The sequence below is a fragment of the Typopeltis vanoorti genome, chromosome 12 (assembly GCF_054136105.1).
Source record: "Typopeltis vanoorti isolate ZY-2024b chromosome 12, IOZ_Tvanoo_1.0, whole genome shotgun sequence".
NCBI lineage: Eukaryota > Metazoa > Arthropoda > Arachnida > Uropygi > Thelyphonidae > Typopeltis > Typopeltis vanoorti.
In genome coordinates this window covers 24,273,516-24,294,727 of record NC_143560.1, presented here as the reverse complement: position 1 = coordinate 24,294,727, position 21,212 = coordinate 24,273,516, and the positions used below count along the sequence as shown (strand labels likewise).

The following is a 21,212-nucleotide window of genomic DNA, read 5'->3' as shown; positions in this document are numbered from 1 at the left end:
GTCAGGGGTTTGAAGATAGTCTTAATGTTGTATTTATGTAGTGTTCTGTCTATTTTTTCTGAAATGCCTCTAACATATGGTGTGGCTGTGGCATGCTTATAATCTTTTTTGTTTTTAGTGGTATTTTTATGGAGGATCTTGTGAACTGTTTTTTTATTATAGCCATTTTTTATAAATGCATGGTTAATGATTTCTAATTCCTGGTTTAGAGCTTGTTGATTCGAGAAAATAGTTAGTGCTCTGTGTTTTAGGGTGCTTATGACTCCTAGTTTTGTGTTGGGTGGCGGTATGAATTTTTGTGTATATACTGGCCTACACACATGGGCCAGTACATACACATCTGTATACAATTAATCTGTATAATATGTATAATTAACATCTGTGTCTTGGCTGTTGATTACAATTGAGTTTTGGTAGAAGTATGTTGTGATTTCATTTAGGTCTTGTTGTGCCTTGGAGAGAGCTGTCTTGTGGGACACTGTGTTTTATTTGTATACTCCAGTTGTAACATGTGCCTATTTTTGTTACTTGTGTTCTTTTTGAGAAATAGTTCCTGAACCAGGTGTGCAGTGTTCTTCTTATTCTCATTGAGTATAGTTTGTTCAGTAGTATGTCATGTTCAAGTGTATCAGAAGCTTTGGTTAAGTCAAGAAGTATGAGGATAGCTTACTTGTTTTTATTGAGGGCTTTGTTTATGGCGTCGGTGATGTCTTCTAATAAAGTGATGGTGCTTTTTGTTTTCTGAAAGCCGCATTGGTTTTGTGAGATAATGTTGCAATTCTGTAAATAGTTCTGTAGTCTGGTGTGTGTTATTTTTTCAAGAATTTTTGAGATGACTGGTAGGTTAGCTGTTGGTCTGTAGTTCTCTGTATTATTTCTTTTACCATATTTGTAAATTGGCATAATTATTGCATCATCATTATTTTCATCATTGCCATAATCTATTATGTCCTCATAATTTTGGCAATGTGGCCTCTAAACTGGTTCTTGTCCACTATAACTCCCAGATTTTTCATCTCTTCCAACTCCTTTAAAATTTCTACATTATTTATATGCTTTGCATCCCACCCTTGTCTTCCAGATTTTATAAACATATACCTTGGACTATTCAACCAGTAGCTCCACTTGCACAACCTATACAGATCTTCTTAAAGGCAACAACATCTTCTTTGCTCATCGTTTTGCCCAATTTACCATCATCTGCAAATAGCTGTATCTCTCCAGTTATGCCTGACCCAATATCATTACAAAGAAGTCAAACAATAACAGACCCATGTGGCACATTACTGACAACTTTCTTCTTTCAGGACTTTTGTTTACATCACTATCACATATGAGAGCCTGCAAAGCTTACAAGAAACCTATGCTCTGTGTTTAGGGTGGTCCTACCTCCTCATATACATCTTGCTGATACATATCTCTATATATATATTTCAACTGTAAAGGGATATTGAGCAGCTGGTGCTCAAGTTCCTGTTGATGTAGCAGAAATGAGAGGTATAATGGATGCAAGTTATGTTGAACAATGGCCATGAAAATAAATATCTGTAGAAGAGAATGCGGAAACATCTTCTATGGGAAAATGACTAAAGAGAGTCTGTGAGAGGAGTGCCATTAATCAACCAGACTGCCCTTTTCTGAACAGCATCAAGAAGAATTTTTAGGGAGGTCTTAGGTGCACCACCCCAAACCTGAGGGACAGTATTCCAGTGTTGGTTGAATTTGGGATTTATGCATAATAAGTAACTGTTCAGCAGAGAAGTACCATCTTGAGTGGAAAAGGATGCCAAGTTTTTTTGGAAACTGATAATATTATAGAAGTGATATGATTATGCCAGGAAAGGTTTGGGATAAGAGTCAGTCTATGAAGAGAGATTTGGTCTTAACTGATGAGCTGCGCATTACTAAAAGTAAGCGGAGAAGATCTGAGGTCTTTTTTTTTATGGGAAAACCCAACGAAACTGCATTTTGGAATCACCGAAGTTGACTAAGTTGTTTTCAGTTCAATCATGGATAATACTGTGAAGATCAGTGTGAGCACTGCAAGACCTGTCTTATGAGTAGGATGAGTGGAGTGTGCTATCATCAGCAAAACTGTGAATAGGGTTTGCAGTCACTGAGAGCAAGTCATTTATATAAATCAAGAAGAGGATGGGTGAAACGATAGAGCCTTGAGGGACACTGGCATTGACAGAAAAGGCTGAGGAGCACTATCCACCATTACACATAGGGATTGATCTGAGATTGATTGATCTGTTTACACTAGCACAAAGGCAGTCTAAATGATGGTAACTTGTTGAGAAGCCCTCAATGCCAGACCCTATCAGAGGCCTTGGAGATGTCAAGAGCAACACCTTTGGACCCATGGAATGGATCCAAATGTGCATGAAGTAGGCCAGGGGCTCCTATGGAACTAGATTGGTGAAATCCATACTGGTAGTCACTAATTAGATAGCAGTTCTCAAGGTGTTGAAGGAGTTGACTGTTGATATCCTTCTCCATTACTTTAGAAAAAACTGATGTGAGAGCAGTAGTTTGATAGCTTTTTACCATCAAGCTATTGTTTATCTTATCTCTTTTTACATTTATCTCCTTTTTTGAGAACTGGTTGTATATGAGCTTTCTTTCATGCTGATGAGTGGATGCCAGCTGAGTACAGTTTAGTGAATAGATGATAGAAAACAGATGTTAATTTAGGAGCACATCTCTTGAGCACAATGGGTGGGATTCCTTCAGGTCTGGCTGCCTTTGCAGTAACCAAGTTATTCAAGATTCTTCTGATGTCTTTCTGGTGAAAGGTCACAGGAGGCATGAGATACAATGTTCTACACAAAGAAGGAGGTAATTTGCCATAGTCATCTATGTAGGAGTTGGAAGAGAAGAATTAAGCCAAAACATTCACCTTGACTTTAGGCGATGTTACAATGCTACCATTAGGGTGAGATAGAAGAAGTAGTACAGATGGACAAAAGTTGTACCCAATAGCTTTGGCAAGGAACCAGAAGGCATGACTTCCAATGGCACAAGCAGTGAGTTTTCTACATTTATTCTTGTTGGATTTAGAGTTTTCTCCTCTACTAGTGGTTTTATAAGTGATGCGAGCAACTGTGAAGGAAGCTGGTGTTTTGGTCTCAAGCAACCTCTGAAAGGATGTTTGCTTTTCTTAGACAGCCCTGGCACACTTCTTGGAGAACCATGGTTTAGATATGAATTAGGAAATTTGAACAGAGTGAGGAATGAAAGTTTCTATTCCAGTATGGATTATTTTTGTAACAATATCACAACAGGTATCTGGATCTGAAGAATGAAAACAATAGTCTGACTGTGGAAAGGAGGAGTAAAATTATGTAAGACTGCATGAAGTTGTGAATGGCTGAAAGAGGATATTCCAGCAGAGACAAAACTTGAATGAGATTGTGGTCTGAATTACCAAGAGGAGCAGTCACCTGAAGAGAGTATCTGGAAGTAGAACTTTAGGAATTGATCCAGAGTATTGAGTTTGTGCAGAGGATTATCAGGAATTCTGGCAGGGTGATGAACAATCTATTTTAAGTCATTGCTTATAGTAAAAATCTCTGCCTCTCTTCCATCTTGGTCAGTGAAATTTGAAAGAGAGAACCAATTAGAGTGGATATTGAAATCACCAAAAAGGATTACTTCACTGTTCGGAAATTTTGACTGAATGAAATCGAGCTTTGAAGATAGGAAGTCAAAGAGATCAGAATAATTTTCATAATTAGGAGAATGATAGAGGCAGCAGATGAATGAAACAAAGTGTGGCATAAATTTTTAAGCCACAGGAGGTCAACAAGGTGAGATTCTAGGTTAGGCATTCTTTGACAAGGAATATCAGAACATTCAAAATTACAAGCACCTCCCTTACGGCAGAAGGGGTCATACAGGATATAATTTGAACATTTAAGATGAGCTGTGTGATTTAGTAGAAATTTGAGGTTCAATCAGAAATAGAACTTCAGGTTTGGATAACTGAAGATGATAATATACCTCATTTAAGTTACAGTTGATGCCATAGATGTTGTAAAGTTAATATGAAACTTTTTTTTTGTGTATGATTTTTAAGTTAAATTTTTTTTGAATTTTGGAGGGAGTTTTATTTTTTAGTTTAACTGCAGAGACACTATACTTATTTTAGCCTAGTTTCATGTTTAATGTTACAAAAGGTAAAGAGAAGGAGAACATGCAATAGGAGAAAATAGACTCTTGAACATATTGCCCATACTGAGAGCATGCAGTCTCCAAACTGCAATGTGGCTTAATCATCTATCCAACTCACTAATACATTATTTAATCCCATGCATTCCATTTTAATTACCAACTTATCATTTAGCAGTATATCAAAATCTAAATATACCAATATATGCACTCCCTTGTCCAGTGCATTTGTCACCATGCTGCAATCCCTAAGTAGATTGCTAAAACATAACCTCCTCTATTAAAAACGTATGCTGTGCCATCATCAAGAATACTGCTATTATTAATTCTGGATCCTGGTCTGCACCAATGTCTTCAAAACCTTAACCACATCTTCAGATATACAGAATAAGTGGCTTATAATTTATAGCCAGTCTTATCATCCCCGTTTTGAAGTGGAACAATTTTACTCCCTTGGCAAAAGGAGTAAAATTTTGCAACTTGTCAGTTGCAAAGCTCTTGTTAAAAAGATATTACAAGGCTGCTGTTAACTCTCTGTTCCAGAGAGTTAACAGCAGCCTTGTAAAATTAATCCTACTACTTAAGACAAGTAGTAGGATTAATTTAAAATCACTAATTTATGGGATATATATATATATATATATATAAATTAAATTTACTTAATACTTCTCATATCTCATGCTCATTTACTATGATTCCTGCCTTCACCATACCTACTATGCTCAATCCCCTCATGATTCCACACTTATGAGGACAAAATACCTTGATGGATTGTTCATTAAATACCTTAATGATTTCATCTGCAGCAGTTACCAAGTTACCATTTTTATCCATTAACATCATCCTTCCATAAATGATTATATGTATTTCTGCATGTTAATTGAGAGGGTGATCTGTACAGATCACATCACATGTTTAGAGTGGAAAGATAAATATTTTTTTATATTTAATTAATAATATTAAATTAATTTATAGTAGATTTTTTAAGTTTTTTTATGAGTGTGGTAAATATTTTTTTAATATTTAATTAATAATATAAAATTAATTTGTAGTAGTTTTTTTTTTAAGTTTTTTTTTATGAGTGGGTGATTGATTGTTTAGATTTTAAGAAATAGTTGTATATTTTTATCAAAGCAGATATTGTCATATGACGATAATGATAGGATAGCGGTGGCTAAGGTTTTTTTGTTAGGAGAATTCAATATGTGAGATTTTGTTAGTTGTTGTGTGTGTGATATATATCTTCTGAAATCTTTATATGGGTCAGAACCCTATACTTAACTATTCATTAAGGAGGAAATGAAACAGCACTCTTACTCTCCCATACAAGTGCAGTAGAGCATAATATCCATTATGAGATGATAAAAACATATCCACTGATTCAGTGGATCTACCACTTTTAATCTGTAAGAGAATGCATACCAAGGAGTGCTTTTCAGATTCATAACAAGGAGCATCACTTTCCCACAACCAGGTAAAAGTCAAGACTTTCAAAGAGATACCATCCCATACTTCAGGAGTAAGATGTTTGGAAAATAATCAATACCTGTCTTCTATGGAAACTAGAAAATGTCTTTTGTGGCTTGTATGAACATTTGATATCTGTTTTCTTTGTCACAGAAAATGCTTATGACATAGCTGCAGATATGGTATATTAAAAGACCTTTATAACCTTGATCTCAGACGGGTTGCTCCTTTTATTAAAAATTTCCCTTTATCTAAACTTTCTAACTCAAAATGGAAACTACCTTGTCTTAACCATACTGTGAGAAAGAGTGCATTTCCAAAGGAAGTGTCTGTGTAATGCTTTTTGCTGTCAAAGTTACCTTGATGATAGAATAGCTTCCTGTTACTCTTTGTAATGATTCTGTGTTGATGACTTCGTCATTTTCTGTCACTTCTGTAATATGAAGAAATGGAAAGAGAACAGCAATAAGTGATTGATCGTCTGATTTCAGATGTTACTGAGTAATTTTCAGAAGAAATGTTGTTTTCACTTTTGCTGAAAATTCAGGCTTTGTGGAAGGACCTTCCGTGATGAGTCTTTTGACTCCATGGTGGCCTAAATAATAATATAAAATTAAGGCTGGGATAGACTTTTATTATTATTATTATTATTATTATTATTATTATTATTATTATTATGTGACACCTCTAGGGAGTCCAAAGACTCATCAAGGGAGAGTGTGCCAACAGCATTGAATGATTGTTTCTCCTTCCAACTAACCATGCTCAAACTTGCTTAGCTTTCCGCAAGCCATTAGTGGTAAAGGCTCTACCAATCGACCAACCTGGCATCCCACTAGCAATATAAGCTAAGTAAGCATGTTCGTCAAGTAAGAGAAAAGTGTAGAAATGGAGATATTGATGCGGACATTATCCTTATACCATGGACTTTTCTGCTCAAAGGTTGATTATAATTCAAAGTATAGTAGAACTCTGCTTTATGACCACTTGCTTACAATCCCCCCCCCCATTTTATGACTGGTAGAAATTTTCTGCTATGAAATGCCCGACCAATGATCATGATATATATCCTCCTACTTGTGGATTTTGCCCAACTGAGATTACAGTGCACAACCAAGAATAAAACATTTTAATCAGTATGAACGATTTCTAATAACTGAATCAAAATGATTTATTTTTGTTCCAGTGATTGAGGTTTATGTCACATATTGCTTATATATTTGCATTAAAAAAAAACTGTCAATGTGAGGCATTGTGTCAGGATCAATTCACAATTAATTAATGATATCCAGCTGTTTGCGGATGATGCAAAACGGGGGGGGGGCAATGCACAGTCAGGCTGATGTTAATGCCTTACAAGAGGACTTGAATAGATTGCAATGAATGGGCCTGTAAGTGGAACTATCAGTTCATTGTTGCCAAGTGTAAGGTTTTGAAATTTGTTAAGCAACGATTGAATACGAAGTATACACTTGGTGTGGAAACTTTAAAGGAAGTAGAGGAGATGAGAGATCTAAGAGTGATGGTGGACAAGGATCTGAAATTCAGGGTCCATATTACGCAAGTTGTGAAGACATCACATTGGATAATGGCAATGATGCGGAGGACCCTGACATGCAGAAATAGAGAGGTTATGATGCCATTGTATAAGGCCTTGATCAGTCCCCATATGAGTTATTGTGCACAGATTTGGTCACCGGATTTTCATGGTGGCGAGGATATGTTTGAAATGGTCCAGAGAAGATTCACAAAGGTGGTCAGTGGTCTTTGGAATGTGGAGTATGAGGACAGATTGAGAGAATGTAAGTTGCAAAGCCTTGTGAATAGGAGGATGATGGGGGGGGGGGGGTATGATTGAGACATATAAGCTGGTCAGGGTTTGTTATCAGGTAAACATGGAAGAGATTTTTCATAGAATGGGAGAGGGGAGCAGAACAAGAGGCCATTGCTGGAAACTGTGTAAGGAGGGTGTGAGCAAAGGAGTGAGAAGCAGGTTCTTTGCATGGAGGGTGGTTGGTGAGTGGAATGCATTGCCTGAGTATGTTGTGGATGCGGATACATTGAATCATTAAGATGCGGTTGGATGAGCATTGTATGCAATACTGAGTACCTCCCATGATGAGTCTCTGACTCAGTGGAGGTCAAATGTTAATAATAATAATAATAACGCAAATCTTGTGCATAGAACGTTTCATTCTTTACAAAAATCAGTGTTTGTGTATATATATTTATTTATGTATTAATGTATTTATATAATTTTATCCATATACTGTCATTTTTCATGAACCTCTTTTTTGTTTTTGAATAGCACCCTGTAGCACATTTAAGAACAAAGGGACATTGCACCCTTCAGTTGGAAAAGACCTGAGTTTAATATTTGTCATGGCAAGAGGATTTATATATATATAATATTCATCTGAGCTTGATTTGCTTACTTAGTCTTAAGTAAAATGCTTGTTATATTCCACTAATTCGAGCCCTACCCAAGGGCGCTTATGAGTTGTGGAAATATTTTCTGAATATGTATGCTGTGCTGAACAAAGCAGCCTTTTGCAGCTGCCAAATTTTTAATCCATCTAACTCGAGTGCATTTAGATGTTTTTTCAACGTTTTAGGGATGGCGCCAAAAGCACCTATTATTATGGGAATAACTTTCGTTTTCTTTTGTCAGATTCATTCAACTTCGACTTGCAAATCGCGATACTTGGTAATTTTTTTCAGTTTCTTTGTCATCAATCTGACTATCTCCTGGTAGTGATATTTCGATAAACTGAACATCCTTGTTTTCACTTTTTTCAACCACTGTTATATCAGATGTATTACATTCCAAGCTTTTGTCAGTCTGGATTTTGAAATTCCAGAGTATTTTAGCGTTTTCATTCTCAACCATTTTCTGGTGAACTTTATGCTTCCAATAGTCTTTAGATACTTTAAACCCATACTTTTTTTACATAAATGCCACTGAATTATCTTAGCTACATTATCATGCCTTTTACAGTACTCGATTTGTGCGATTTTGCTGCACCCACTTATAATGTGGTCTGCCATTTCTTCCTTTTCTTTGCACAATCTACATTTACTGCCTTCTTGAATTTTTTGTATTTTTGCCTTCATAACGTTGGTTTTAATGGCCTGTTTTAATGGTTTTAATCTTGTGCTACAAAAATTACCGATTCTGTTTCTTTCTTTAGTGCTCCATTTCTCAATCATTGCCAGGTCAAGTTTTGCTGTCAGTGCTATCCTTTATGCTGCGAAGGTATTTTCCATGCAATGCCTTATTTTTCCATCTTTCAGTTCTTTTACTTGGTTGGTTTTGTATTCCAATTATTTCTCCATCAGTTTAAATAAACCCTCTTTCCATTACCTCAATTAGAAATTTTTCCGTTGTTTGCTGCGGATAATCATTCAAATTTCGTTTTCTTCTTCAATAACTTGCTTTACTTGTAATAATCCTCTGCCTCCTTTTTTGCATGATAGATAGAGATTATCAATGTTTCTGTGAGGATTGAGGGCATGGTGCATTGTCATTAATTTTCGAGTTTTTTGGTCTAAATCTTCCACCTTTAGCTGAGTCCAGTGCCTGCTGAATATCTCAGAACTGGTAAGGCCCAGGTGTTAATTGCTTTTATCAAATTTCCAGCATTGAGCATTGACTTAAGGAGTTTTGTTAGTCGTCTTATGTATTCTGCTCTAGTTTTTTTCTTTGATCTTATTGTGCAGAATTTCTGATGCTTCTAAAATTCCCAAATATTTGTAGCTATCTTTGAATTTTATTGCCTTGATTATTTCACAATTGAGCAGCTCGATTTCATTCAGATCTTCAAATTTTCCTCTTGTTATTCCAGCAATTGCACATTTGTCTAAGCCAAAATCCATTGATATATCTTGACTGAATATATATTATTTATTACTTTCATTTTGTTAAAGTTAATTACTGTGGTTATCGTGTAATTTATTGTTTATAGTTGCTACAGGTACCTTTAAAGATTATTTTATTTATTATTATTATTATTATTATTATTTTTTTTTTTGAAGGCGAATTATATCTCGTATAGAAGTAACAGGGTTTTTTCCCTCCCAGGAACTTGGGTTTTTTCATCTCACATACAGACAAATTGACCCAAGGACATGTGTAATTTATAGAAAAAAATAAAACCATTAGTGGCAGCAGTTAACATAGATGATGGATTGTAGCATAGTGTGTAGATGATGAATTGTGACATATTTCAGTAGTGGCTTTGTGTGTCTACGTGTTTGTAGATGGAGGATTATGTAGCCATGGTTTGTGGTGAGTGGAGTGACCCCTGCCATAAGTTCTTGCACTTCTTGGAGGTGTCATTAATAATAATAATGATGATAATAATAATAATAATAATAAGGTTAATATATAAAATGACTCATTTTATTTTGTCTACTGCTTGAACCATAGATGTGGCACATGATTCAGAGTGCATTTCTTGCACTTATTAACGTTAAAATGCTATCTCTATTCATCCGCCCATTGTAAACCCTTATATAAATCTTCCTAAGGAACTTGACATGCACTTTTCTTATTTTCTATCATTAGCAAAGAACTGCATATACCTTATTGGTCCACTGAAATATCATTAAAAAATAAGTTGAAAGGGTGGGTCAAAGCAGAATTCCACCACTTATTGCCTTCCTTTTCTAAAATGCCGTCCCATTCTCCATCCATATGCACAATATTCCAGATCATTCACACAAAATAATCTGCTTATCTTTCTGACTAATCTATTAATCATCACCACTGAGGTCTGAGATCAGCTAACTACACTGCAAATTCAACATTTCAAGGAATCTCCAACCTTATATGTGATCTTGTCATTGATGCTTCCATATAATTCATTCTAATAATCTGCCTTCATCTTCCTCTTAATTAAAAAAAAACAGTTAATGTTGTGATAGAGCAGTTATTATGATGATTTGATGATTACATGTATTTGCTGGCCAGTTTGGCCTTCTTTCAAGTTAATCAACCTGATTTTATGAGCAATAAAAAAAAAAAAATTCTGCCTCCATATGAGACTGATTAACTCACCTTCAGTTGAAGAGTCATTATAATGGTTTTTTGAAGCCTAGACAAAATTCAAACTCGGGTCTTTCCACCTAAAAAGCACTCGCACTACCAGATGAGCTTCAGAGACACATAATAGTCTGTAATGTTCATGGCTACAATGATGTCTTCTTGAATGCTTGCTTCTGAAGTTCATTTGGTGATGACTGCTCTTTAATTGAAAAGTTTGAATCTTATGTAGGTTGCAAAGAACTATAAGGATGCTTTCTTTTAGTGTTGCACGGTGATCAGCATTCATTTTAGAAATTATGGACTTTACAACCTTGTTATAAATAACTCTTAATTTCCTGACGTTTCAATCTTCATATTAAGATCATCTGGAGCATATACAAATATACAGGACAAGCTGAGTTACATTACACACAGTAAGTTAAAGAAACAATGATTTGATCACAGGTTATTCTACTGGCATGACCTCTAGTGAAAAAAAAAAAAAGAAATTACAAATTAATTAATTATTTAGAAACTACATCAAGCTAAATTCTATTTATGATAATATGAGCAAACATTCTTTCTTATAGATAGTTTTCTTTCAGAAACAATGATGTCCTATTTTTAGCATTACAATTGTTATTTTTGATTTAGGATCCTGGATTATCTACAGTCCTGTTTATAGTTACTCTTAGACAGGAAGGTTCTGTGGGTCGAATATGTGCCTTCCACATGTTTGGCGTCTCTGCCCTCTTTACAAATGTCCCAATCAATGACACAATCTTGCTTTTACAGAGCAAATTCCTTCCAGATATCACTTCGCTCTTTGCGCATGTATTATGTTCTGGTTATTTTGTATGGCAAAACACTTTCTACCTACAAAAAGAAGGCATAGCCATAGGCTTGCCATTATCCCCCCCCCCCCATTGCTAACTTTTATATGGAACATTTTGAGCAACATGCTCTAGATTCCTCTCCTTTAAAACCCAAAGTCTGGCTTAGATACGTCGACGATGTTTTCGCGATCTGATCCCATGGCCACCAGACACTAGGCACTTTCCTTAGCCACCTAAACAAACAACACAAACACATACAGTTCACAATTGAGATTGAAGAACAGAACACACTTTCCATTTCTAGATACGGAACGTGTACACTTGTCACACGTCTTCCTTCTTGCAATCTTTCCTTCACTGTTTACTGGAAACTGACATACTGGCCAATATATACACATAAATTCCTACCATCACCCAACACAAAAACTAGGTGTCATTAATACTCTAAAAGAACAGATGAATTTAAAGTTATTATCAACACTTTTCTAAAAAATGGTTACAGCCAAAACACTATTAACAAAATTCTCTACAAGACTTAATAAAAAACAAAGATAAACCAGACTACAATAAAACTATAACCATTCCTTACATTAAAGGGACATCAGATAAAATAAACAGAATACTACAAAAATACAACCTCAAAGCTACCTTTAAACCTCCTGCAAAATTAAAAAGCTTACTCAACTCATTCAAAGACCCACTCCCTCTGCTGATCCACCCTGGAGTATACCGTATTTATTGCACCTGTAATATACCATATATAGGGAAAACAGGATGCACAATTCCTATCAGACAAAAAGAATATAAACGAACACATTAAATATAATAGCTATGGTGAAGCTGGCCTTTCTGATCATGCCCTGAACACCTTACATAGAATTGACTGGAAAAGCACCAGTTGTTTACACCACACACCAAAACAGTATGAACACAAATTTAAGGAAGCCTGTGAGATTATTATCAACCATCCCAATCTGAACAATAATGATGGTCTAAAAATCCCAAACAATGTGGAAGGCACATATTCGACCCACAGAATCTTCCTGTCTAAGAGTAACTATAAACAGGACTGTAGATAATCCAGGCCCCTAAATCAAAAATAATAATTATAATGCTAAAAATAGGACATCATTGTTACTGAAAGAAAACTATCTATAAGAAAGAATGTTTGCTCATGTTATCATAAATAGAATTTAGCTTGATGTAGTTTCTAAATAATTAATTAATTTGTAAGTTCTTTTTTTTTTTAAATGTGTAATGTAACTCAGTTTGTCCTGTATATTTGTATATCCAGATGATGATCTTAATATGAAGATCGAAACGGTGGGAAATTAAGAGTTATTTATAACACAGTTGTAAAATCCATAATTTCTAAAATGAACTATAAGGATGTTTCAGCTGAAAGTGAGTTAGTCTCTTACAGAGGGGGAAAGTTTTTTCCTGGCCAGAAATTGAGAGTTCTCATCTTGAATGAAGGAAAACCAGCTAATCAGAGAAAATACATGCAGTCAACAGACTATGCATATAAGATTAACAGCTTTGTTATATCATTAATTGGCTTTTTTTTATAAAGCTAGCATCTTGTCTGCCGCAGGCCTTGAGCTTAATATTAGTATAAGGATGATGAAGAGAGATTATTAGAATGAATTATATGGAATCCATTAATAAGAGGATCATGTGTAAGGTTGAAGATAGAGGTAACTGTGCTTCCTTGAAGTATAGAATTCATCACATAGTTAGCTGATCACAGATCTCAATCTTTTTTAACTTGGTAACTGGTCTTTTCTTTTGCAGTTTTAACATTTGGATCAGAAATTCAAGTTATTTTTCAGTTAAGCTAAATACTTCATGTATTGTGTTTTAAATAATTGTAATATTCATAACTTAATGAATTTATGTTGAGGTACCAATAAATAAAGATGTACTATGCAGGTGTCCTTTGCTTTACGCAATTAATTGGTTCTATGAAATAATCGCATAACATGAAATTATGTAAAGTGAGTTGAATTTAGCATGGGTGAGATAGCAGAAGGATAAAAAAATGAAAGGTTTACACCTGAGAGCAAAAGAAATTTTAATGAATGGATTATTTAAACTTATAAACAAAACACACAAATTTCATCATTTAATCGAGATTGAACACTTGCTGAGGCAAATAACCATGTTCCTGAATTACACTTAGAAATTTTGCTGGAAAGTTCTCAGCAGCAGCAACATCAGCTCCTGCAGCCTCGCCAGTCAGCTTGAGATTATGGAATCCATGTCGCACCTTGAAATGTTCAAAACCACCCAGCACTTGCAGCAAAAGATTGCACTTTAGGATCAGGATCTATAGCATTCAAATCATCAAACAAACTTTTCACATTAGCCTGGATAATCAAGGTGGATAACGGAACAGCACATTGATTTCATATTGTTCTTAAAGTTGATTCTGAAATTTCTGTAGCTCTGACTATTTCGACTGTTCGCTAATTACGTTCACACCTCTTTATACCCTCTAATTTTTCCTCCAGTGTTATTGCTTTTCTCTGTTTTTTAGTCTTGGAAATATTTTGATCACAATTACCTCTTTTTTTCCATAATGTTTGCATTTCAGAAGACTCCAACAATGGAGCTTACTAAGTTCTACACCTTCTGTGAGACTGACATGCAGCACAATGCCACCTTGTCAAAGCGGTGTGCACACAAAGTCACATGACCACACACAGGGTGACAGCGAAATTGCTACCAGTTGCAATTTTTTAAATTAACTTTTTAAAATCGCTTTAGAGTGCAAATGTGCAAAGTGTGATCGTATAATGAGGGTTACCTGTACCTGTATTCATTTTTTTTGAACAAATTTTTATACCCTCCTATTTATTAGTAATGTGATTTTTGTTTTTAGTAAGATTATTCACATTATCTTATGTGAACTGTCACCTGTTAACAATTCTATCTCTTTTAAAAGCTAAATTTCCCAGAAATTTCATTCATAAGAAAAGAGATAAAAGTATTTTATATAAATTATGTTTATAGATTCTAAGGATATTGACATGAGTTGGATGCTTAAAGAAATTATTATCATAAATGCATGAAACTCAGTCATAATCTGCCTGATTTTTCTTGATACTAAATATATGCTTTTCTTCAATTTTTTTTTTCTAGGTACCTATAGTTTACTATGTGTTTCTAGCTTGATAGAAATTAATGAATGTGATCTTCGACCAGATTTATGTTTGAATGGTCATTGCATCAACACTCCTACATCATATTATTGTGACTGCTTTGAAGGTTATCGTTCTACTGATAGTGCAAAAAAATGCAAAGGTAAATTATCAATTAATTATTCCTACTTTCAGTAATTCTGTTTATTTCTTGTTTTTCAGCTGTAGTCATCAGTTCCCCCATAGCTCAGTTGGTTTTGATGAGCCCTTTGGTTGGAAAGACACGTAGATGTTTGAACCTCATCTACAATGTGAGGAAACTTTATCAGGTGTTTTTAATCAAATGATGAGTTAGCTGGTCTCATACAGAGATGGAAGTTTTTCTTTATCTGGAAAATCAAATTTTTCTCTCAAGACAGTCAAACTAGTAAGGAGAATACATAATTTACAGACAAAAATATATTACAGCCAATAGTTTAAATTGGCATCATGACATAGTGCTGTACATCTCCATAAGGTGCCTCATGGCCATTATATTATCATATGCTAATTAATTAATTAATCTGTAGTTGTCAAAAATTATCTAAATCTTTTGTTGTATTTTACTGCAGGATTTTCTCCAATTAAAAAGTAATTTAGTTAATGGTTAATATAATCTTCATTAATAGTTGAGATCAAATAAAACCCAGATAGTATAAAATTATGCAATTCAAAAAATGTTATTACCATTGCTAGGACCACTATTACTCAGTAATCCAATTGTTATATTTATTGATTAAATTATTATTATTATTATTATGTGATCCCTCCAGGCAGTCCAAAGACTAATCAAGGGAGAGCACCTACTCTACAGCTCTCTGTCTCCACCACTCACTCCATCAACTACAACAAACTGCCATTACCATCATCATCTACACCAATGCCATGTAACTCCCACCACCACCACCACCAATAGTATTTTCACAGACAATCACAAACATCCATGCCCACAGCGGGATTCGAAACTACAGCCTTTTGGCTGGAGAGTAGATACGACCATATGGATACAACTATAGAGAGTGGGCATAACCATACCAGCAAAAAGTCCACATAAGGAATCTCCTCATCACTATGAGAATCAAACCCATGTCTTTTCCAATCGAAGGGCAGAATGATATGCTGTCGTTTCAATTGCGATATGCAGCCAACCTTATAAGCATAATGATCCAATAACTGAGCTAACAAAACTTGTTTTGATTATAAACAAACATAATTTTTCTCCCACATTAAAATGACAGGCTACTAAACTGTACTTGATGAGTGAATGTATTTGATATTGTGAGAGAATTTTGAGAAATATATAAAAAACTATATAAATCATTAGGCCAGTCAAAAACATAACTAAATGAACTTTTTAATATATAAATATGTTATGCTAAAATGTCATTCATCGTTATGCTTATATCAGTTATATAAAAAAACCAAAGAAATGAGAATATTATTATTATTACCATTATGGGATTTCAAGACACATGCAACCTCCTCCCCCTTCCTCCTATTCACGGGGCTCTGCAACTTACAATGCATTCTCTCAAAGTGTCCTCATACTCCACATTCCAAAGCCCACTGACAACCTTTGTGAATAATTATATATTGGGTTTTATCCTTTATCCAAGTGTTAGCAAACAAAGTTTGCACCTGAAATACTTTCAGGACTGGGGCAACTGGTAAAGGTGGTATGAGTTCTCATCACTTGCCTTAGTATCTCCCATAATGCAAAGCACATCTTGCAGATATGTATAATGCTATGCATTAAAGGAAGGGCCACTACCCAGACCAATTTCCCTGTATTAAGTGTGGGGTTACCTCTCCAAAAACTTGTGAGAATCCCCCGGATCACCCAACAATGAGCGACCTGAAGGATCAAAACTCAGTGTTGTTCCCCCTCAGTAACAGGCTCACCCTTTCACTGAGGAGAATTCTCAGCATTTGGCTATACCCAGTGGCAGACTCACCTCACTACTTAGCAGAACCACTCATATTTCATCTGAGGGGTAACAGCAACAGCCATGCCTCAATTAACTTCATGGGCTACAGCATTGCCATCCATTACCCCTCTATCTGTGTAACAGCAACAGCCTAGCCTCAGTTAAAACTTCATTGGCAACAGCATTGCCATCCATCACCCCAACTTCCAACCGGTTTCCCTGTATTAAATGTGTGGTTACCTCTCCAAAAACTTGTGAGATCAGATTCCTCGGATCACCTAACAGTGAGCAACTGTTAGGTGATCCGAGCAACCTAACAGTCAGTAACAGACTCACCCCACCACTGAGCAGAACCGCTCATATTTCATCTGAGAGGCAACAACAACAGCCGTGCCTCAGTTAACTTCATTGGCTACAGCATTGCCATCCATCACCCAAACTTCCAACCGGTGTCGACCCTTAGGGATCTCTTCAGTGGGAGCCAGACCCAGAAGTGGTGATACTAAGGTGGAAGTAATGGAGAAGTCAAAATTACCTATACGAGTTGCCAAAGGGTGCCACATCCTATTATTAAAATTCTCTGGATTAGAAATAAGTTTATGGAAGTTTTTTACTTCACTATGCTACTAATTATATATTTGTTTTATCTTTTATTCAAATGTTAGCAAACAAAGTTTGCACCTGAAGTACTTTCAGGACTGGGGAAAACTCATGGTGAAGGTGGTATAAGTTCTCATCACTTGCCTTAGTATCTCCCATAATGCAAAGCACATCTCCTTGCGGACACATATAATGCTATGCATTAAGGGAAGGGCCACTACCCTGACTGGTTTTGACCTTTATTGAGGTCTCATCAGTAGGAGCCAGACCCAGAGGTGGTGATACTAAGGTGGAAGTAATGGAGAAGTCATATTTACCTATACGAGTTGCCAAAGGGTAGCCAAGTGAAAAAACTTCCATAAACTTATCTCTAATCCAGAGAATTTTAATAATAGGGTGTGACACCATTTGGCAACTCGTATAGGTAAATATGACTTCTCCATTACTTCCACCTTAGTATCATCACCTCCGGGTCTGGCTCCCACTGACAAGATCCCTAAGGGTTAAAACCGGTCGGAAGCTTGGGTGATGGATGGCAATGATGTAGCCAATGAAGTTCTAACTGCAGCTTGGCTGTTGGGGGTTACCCAGGTAGAGGGGTAATGGATGGCAATGCTGTAGCCCATGAAGTTAACTGTGGCATGGCTATTGCTATTACCCCTCAGATGAAATATGAGCACTTTTGCTCAGTGGTGGGGTGAGCCTGCTACTGGGTAGAGCCAAACGCTGAGAATTCTACTCAGTGACAGGGTGAGCCTGTGACTGAGGGGAACAATGCTGAGTTTTAATCCTTCAGGTTGCTCATTGTTGGGTGATCCAGGGGATCTCACGAGTTTTTGGAGAGGTAACCCCACATTTAATACAGTGAAACTGGTCTGTGTAGTGGCCCTTCCCTTAATGCATAGCATTATACATTTCTGCAAGGAGATGTGCTTTGCATTATGGGAGATACTAAGGCAAGTGATGGGAACTTATACCACCTTTACCAAGAGTTACTCCAGTCCTGAAAGTACTTCAGGTGCAAACTTTGTTTGCTGACACTTGGATAAAGGATAAAACCTAATATATAATTAGTAGCATAGCCAAGTGAAAAAACTTCCATAAACCTTTGTGAATCTTCTCTGGACCCTTTCCATTTCAGTTTTTGGCTTTCCAACATATCCTCGTCACCATGAAAACCTGGCAACCAGATCTGTGCACAATAATCCATATAAGGCCTGATCAAGCCCTTACAATAACACCATAACCTCTTTATTTCTGCATATCAGGGTCGTCATCATCATTGCCATTATTGGTATGATGTTTTCATAGCTTATGCAATCTGGCCTCTGAATTTCAGGTTTTCTACCACGACTCCCAGATCTCTCATTACTTTTACCTTTAAAGTTTCCCAACCAAGTATATACTTTGCATCCCATTGTTGCTTACCAAATTTCAAACCGTGCACTTTATAACATTGAACTGATAGTTCCACTTACCTATCCAATCATGCAATCTATTCAAGTTCTCCTGCATAAACACAACATCTGCTTGACTCTGCATTGCTCTCTCCAATTTTGCATCATCTGCAAACAGCTGCATATCACTAGTTAAACCCATCCCAATGTCATTAATGTACAAATTGAACAACAGTGGTCCAAAAACTGATCCCTGCAATACACCACTAGTGACATCCTCTTATGGGATACTGCACCCCCATATACAACTTTCTGATACCTAGCTGATAGCCAGTCACTGATCCAACTCAGAAGTCTCTTATCTAGTTCCATTGGTTTCAATTTATTTAAGAGTTTGTCGTGTGGGAGCCTATCAAAAGCTTTTGCAAACTTCAAATACATTACTTTATATGCATCTCCCCTGTCCAAGGTATTTGTCACCTTGTTATAGTACATAAGTAAATTAGTAAAACATGATCTCCCCTTAACAAACCCATGCTGATAATAACAAAGAATACTGCTATTTTCAACCCAATTCTGTATCCTACTTCTCACCCACAATTTCTCATCTATTTGTCTCAAAGTGAAAATCTGATCTTGACAACCTCTATTTGGCCTGAATCTAGCTTGCCTCTTCTCCAAGTTTCTCATCCACAATCTTTCTCAAACTCTTTTCAAGTATGCTTGCATAAATCTTACCTGGTACGCTTAGCAGAGAAATTCCTATGTAATTCTCACATTCAATTTTATTTCCTTTTTTGTAGATGGGTACTATGTGGGCTCTACTTCAATCATTGGGAATTCGACCTTCTGACCAGGCCATCTGAATTATTCAGTGTACTCACTGCAAAACGTTTATACCTCCATACTTTAGCATTTCTGGTAGAATATCATCTACTCCAGCTGCCTTTCCCCATTTCAAGTGATGGCTTTTTCTACCCCCAGGTATCGATATGTAACTCCTCTTTGCATTTCTTTTGAAAATTTTCTAGTATGGTTCTCTATGCTTGGTTCATTTAAGTCTTTCAAAGTAATTACTCCAGACATATAGGATATCCTTATCTTCAGTTTTCATGTTGGCATTATCATATTTGATTCCTGTTACAGTACTCTTTCCTCCATTTCTAAGCTTCTTCAATAGGCTCCAGAACATTTTGCCACCTTCTTGATATTTATTTTCTATATTCCTATTAAAGTCTTCCTACAAGTTTTGTTTATCTACTTTTACACACAACTTAGCTCTCTTACATTTTTCTCTATATTCTTTTAGGACATCTGCCAACTTATTCGACTAGGAACTTTTCGTATGCTTTCTCCTTTTCCAGGACTACTGCTTTAACTTCTTGTGTCCACCATGATGTTTTTCTTTTTCTATCCTTGCAGGCAACTTCACCTCATACCTCCCTAGTTGAATCAGTCGTCTTCTTCAGAGTTTTCCACTGAGACTCCAAGGTTTGGTTCTTGTTTTCAATTTGTTTCCTTTTTTTCTTCAATAATGTTTGTATAGTTGAACCTACAATTTACTTGCACAAGCTGCTCAACATTAATTATTTTTATAACTTTCTTACATGCTGTCGTTTTTAGTGTGATATCCATTTTTATCCTGCTTAGTACTAACTAATGGTCACTTATTTCAAATCCTCTGTACACTCTTGTATCCTGAACAAGCATGAAGATATCAACAATGACCTAGTCAATGATGCTTTTCTTATTTCTTGTGTCTTCTCCCCATGTGAACGTGTGCACATCTTTATGTTAAAACATAGTGTGAGTAATTACTAGTCTGTGTCCTGAGCAGAAGTCCAGTAAATACTTACCATTATTATTAGCTTTGCCCTTTTTTCCAAATTTTCCCAAAATATTCGTATATGTTATGGAATTCATTTCCTACTCTGCTGTTCAGATCTTCAACAAAAAACACATTTTCCATTTTCTTTATGTCAGCTGCTGCCTGTTCTAATAACTCAAAAAATTCTTCCACTTCTTCCTTGGAAGAACCTTCTGTGGGACCATAGTTACAAATAAGTTTCATTGTCCATGTCGCCAGTCCATGTCACAAAATAAATGAGTTTGCCAACAATCGAAACTGCCTTCCAATCAAGAAGTTTATCTTCATGTTTGGTGTTGAATGCTGTTGGTAATCCTTCCTTTCCTTGATCATTATTGCCTGAAAACAACATCCTATACTTATTATTTAGTAAGATCTCACCTGTTTTTGTCTTCTTTGTATCAGTAATGCCAATTATGTCCATGTGGTACTTTTCCAATTTTTCTGCAAGTTCAATTTCCTTTTCATTAATACTCCTTATATTGATGGTTCCTATGTTCAATTTTTCTGATGTTGGGTTTATTCTTCCTCTTCTAGATGTTGAGTTGGAGCTTGCTCCAGTAGCTAATTTTTCACTCTTTGCCCTGGTTCCAGAGGGAAAACATTGCGGGCCTTGTTAAACTGGGCAATGCCCCAGCTGCCATGAAATCACATCATTTTGTACCATCATATGCATTTTTGTTTTAAGCGAACAGAGAGTAAAATTTGATTAGCTAAGTTCCAAATTTCCAGCCCA

General features: G+C 35.9%; 1 protein-coding gene across 1 annotated transcript in view; it reads left to right on the top strand.

Annotated features, from left to right (window-relative positions):
* LOC150100631 (fibrillin-1-like) overlaps positions 1-21,212 on the top strand; it is a 1,594,375-nt gene that overhangs the window by 208,883 nt on the left and 1,364,280 nt on the right. Inside the window, exon 9 of the mRNA XM_090401848.1 lies at positions 14,647-14,808. Within this exon, the coding sequence (XP_090257974.1) occupies positions 14,647-14,808 (162 nt within the window). The remainder of the gene's footprint in view (positions 1-14,646; positions 14,809-21,212) is intronic.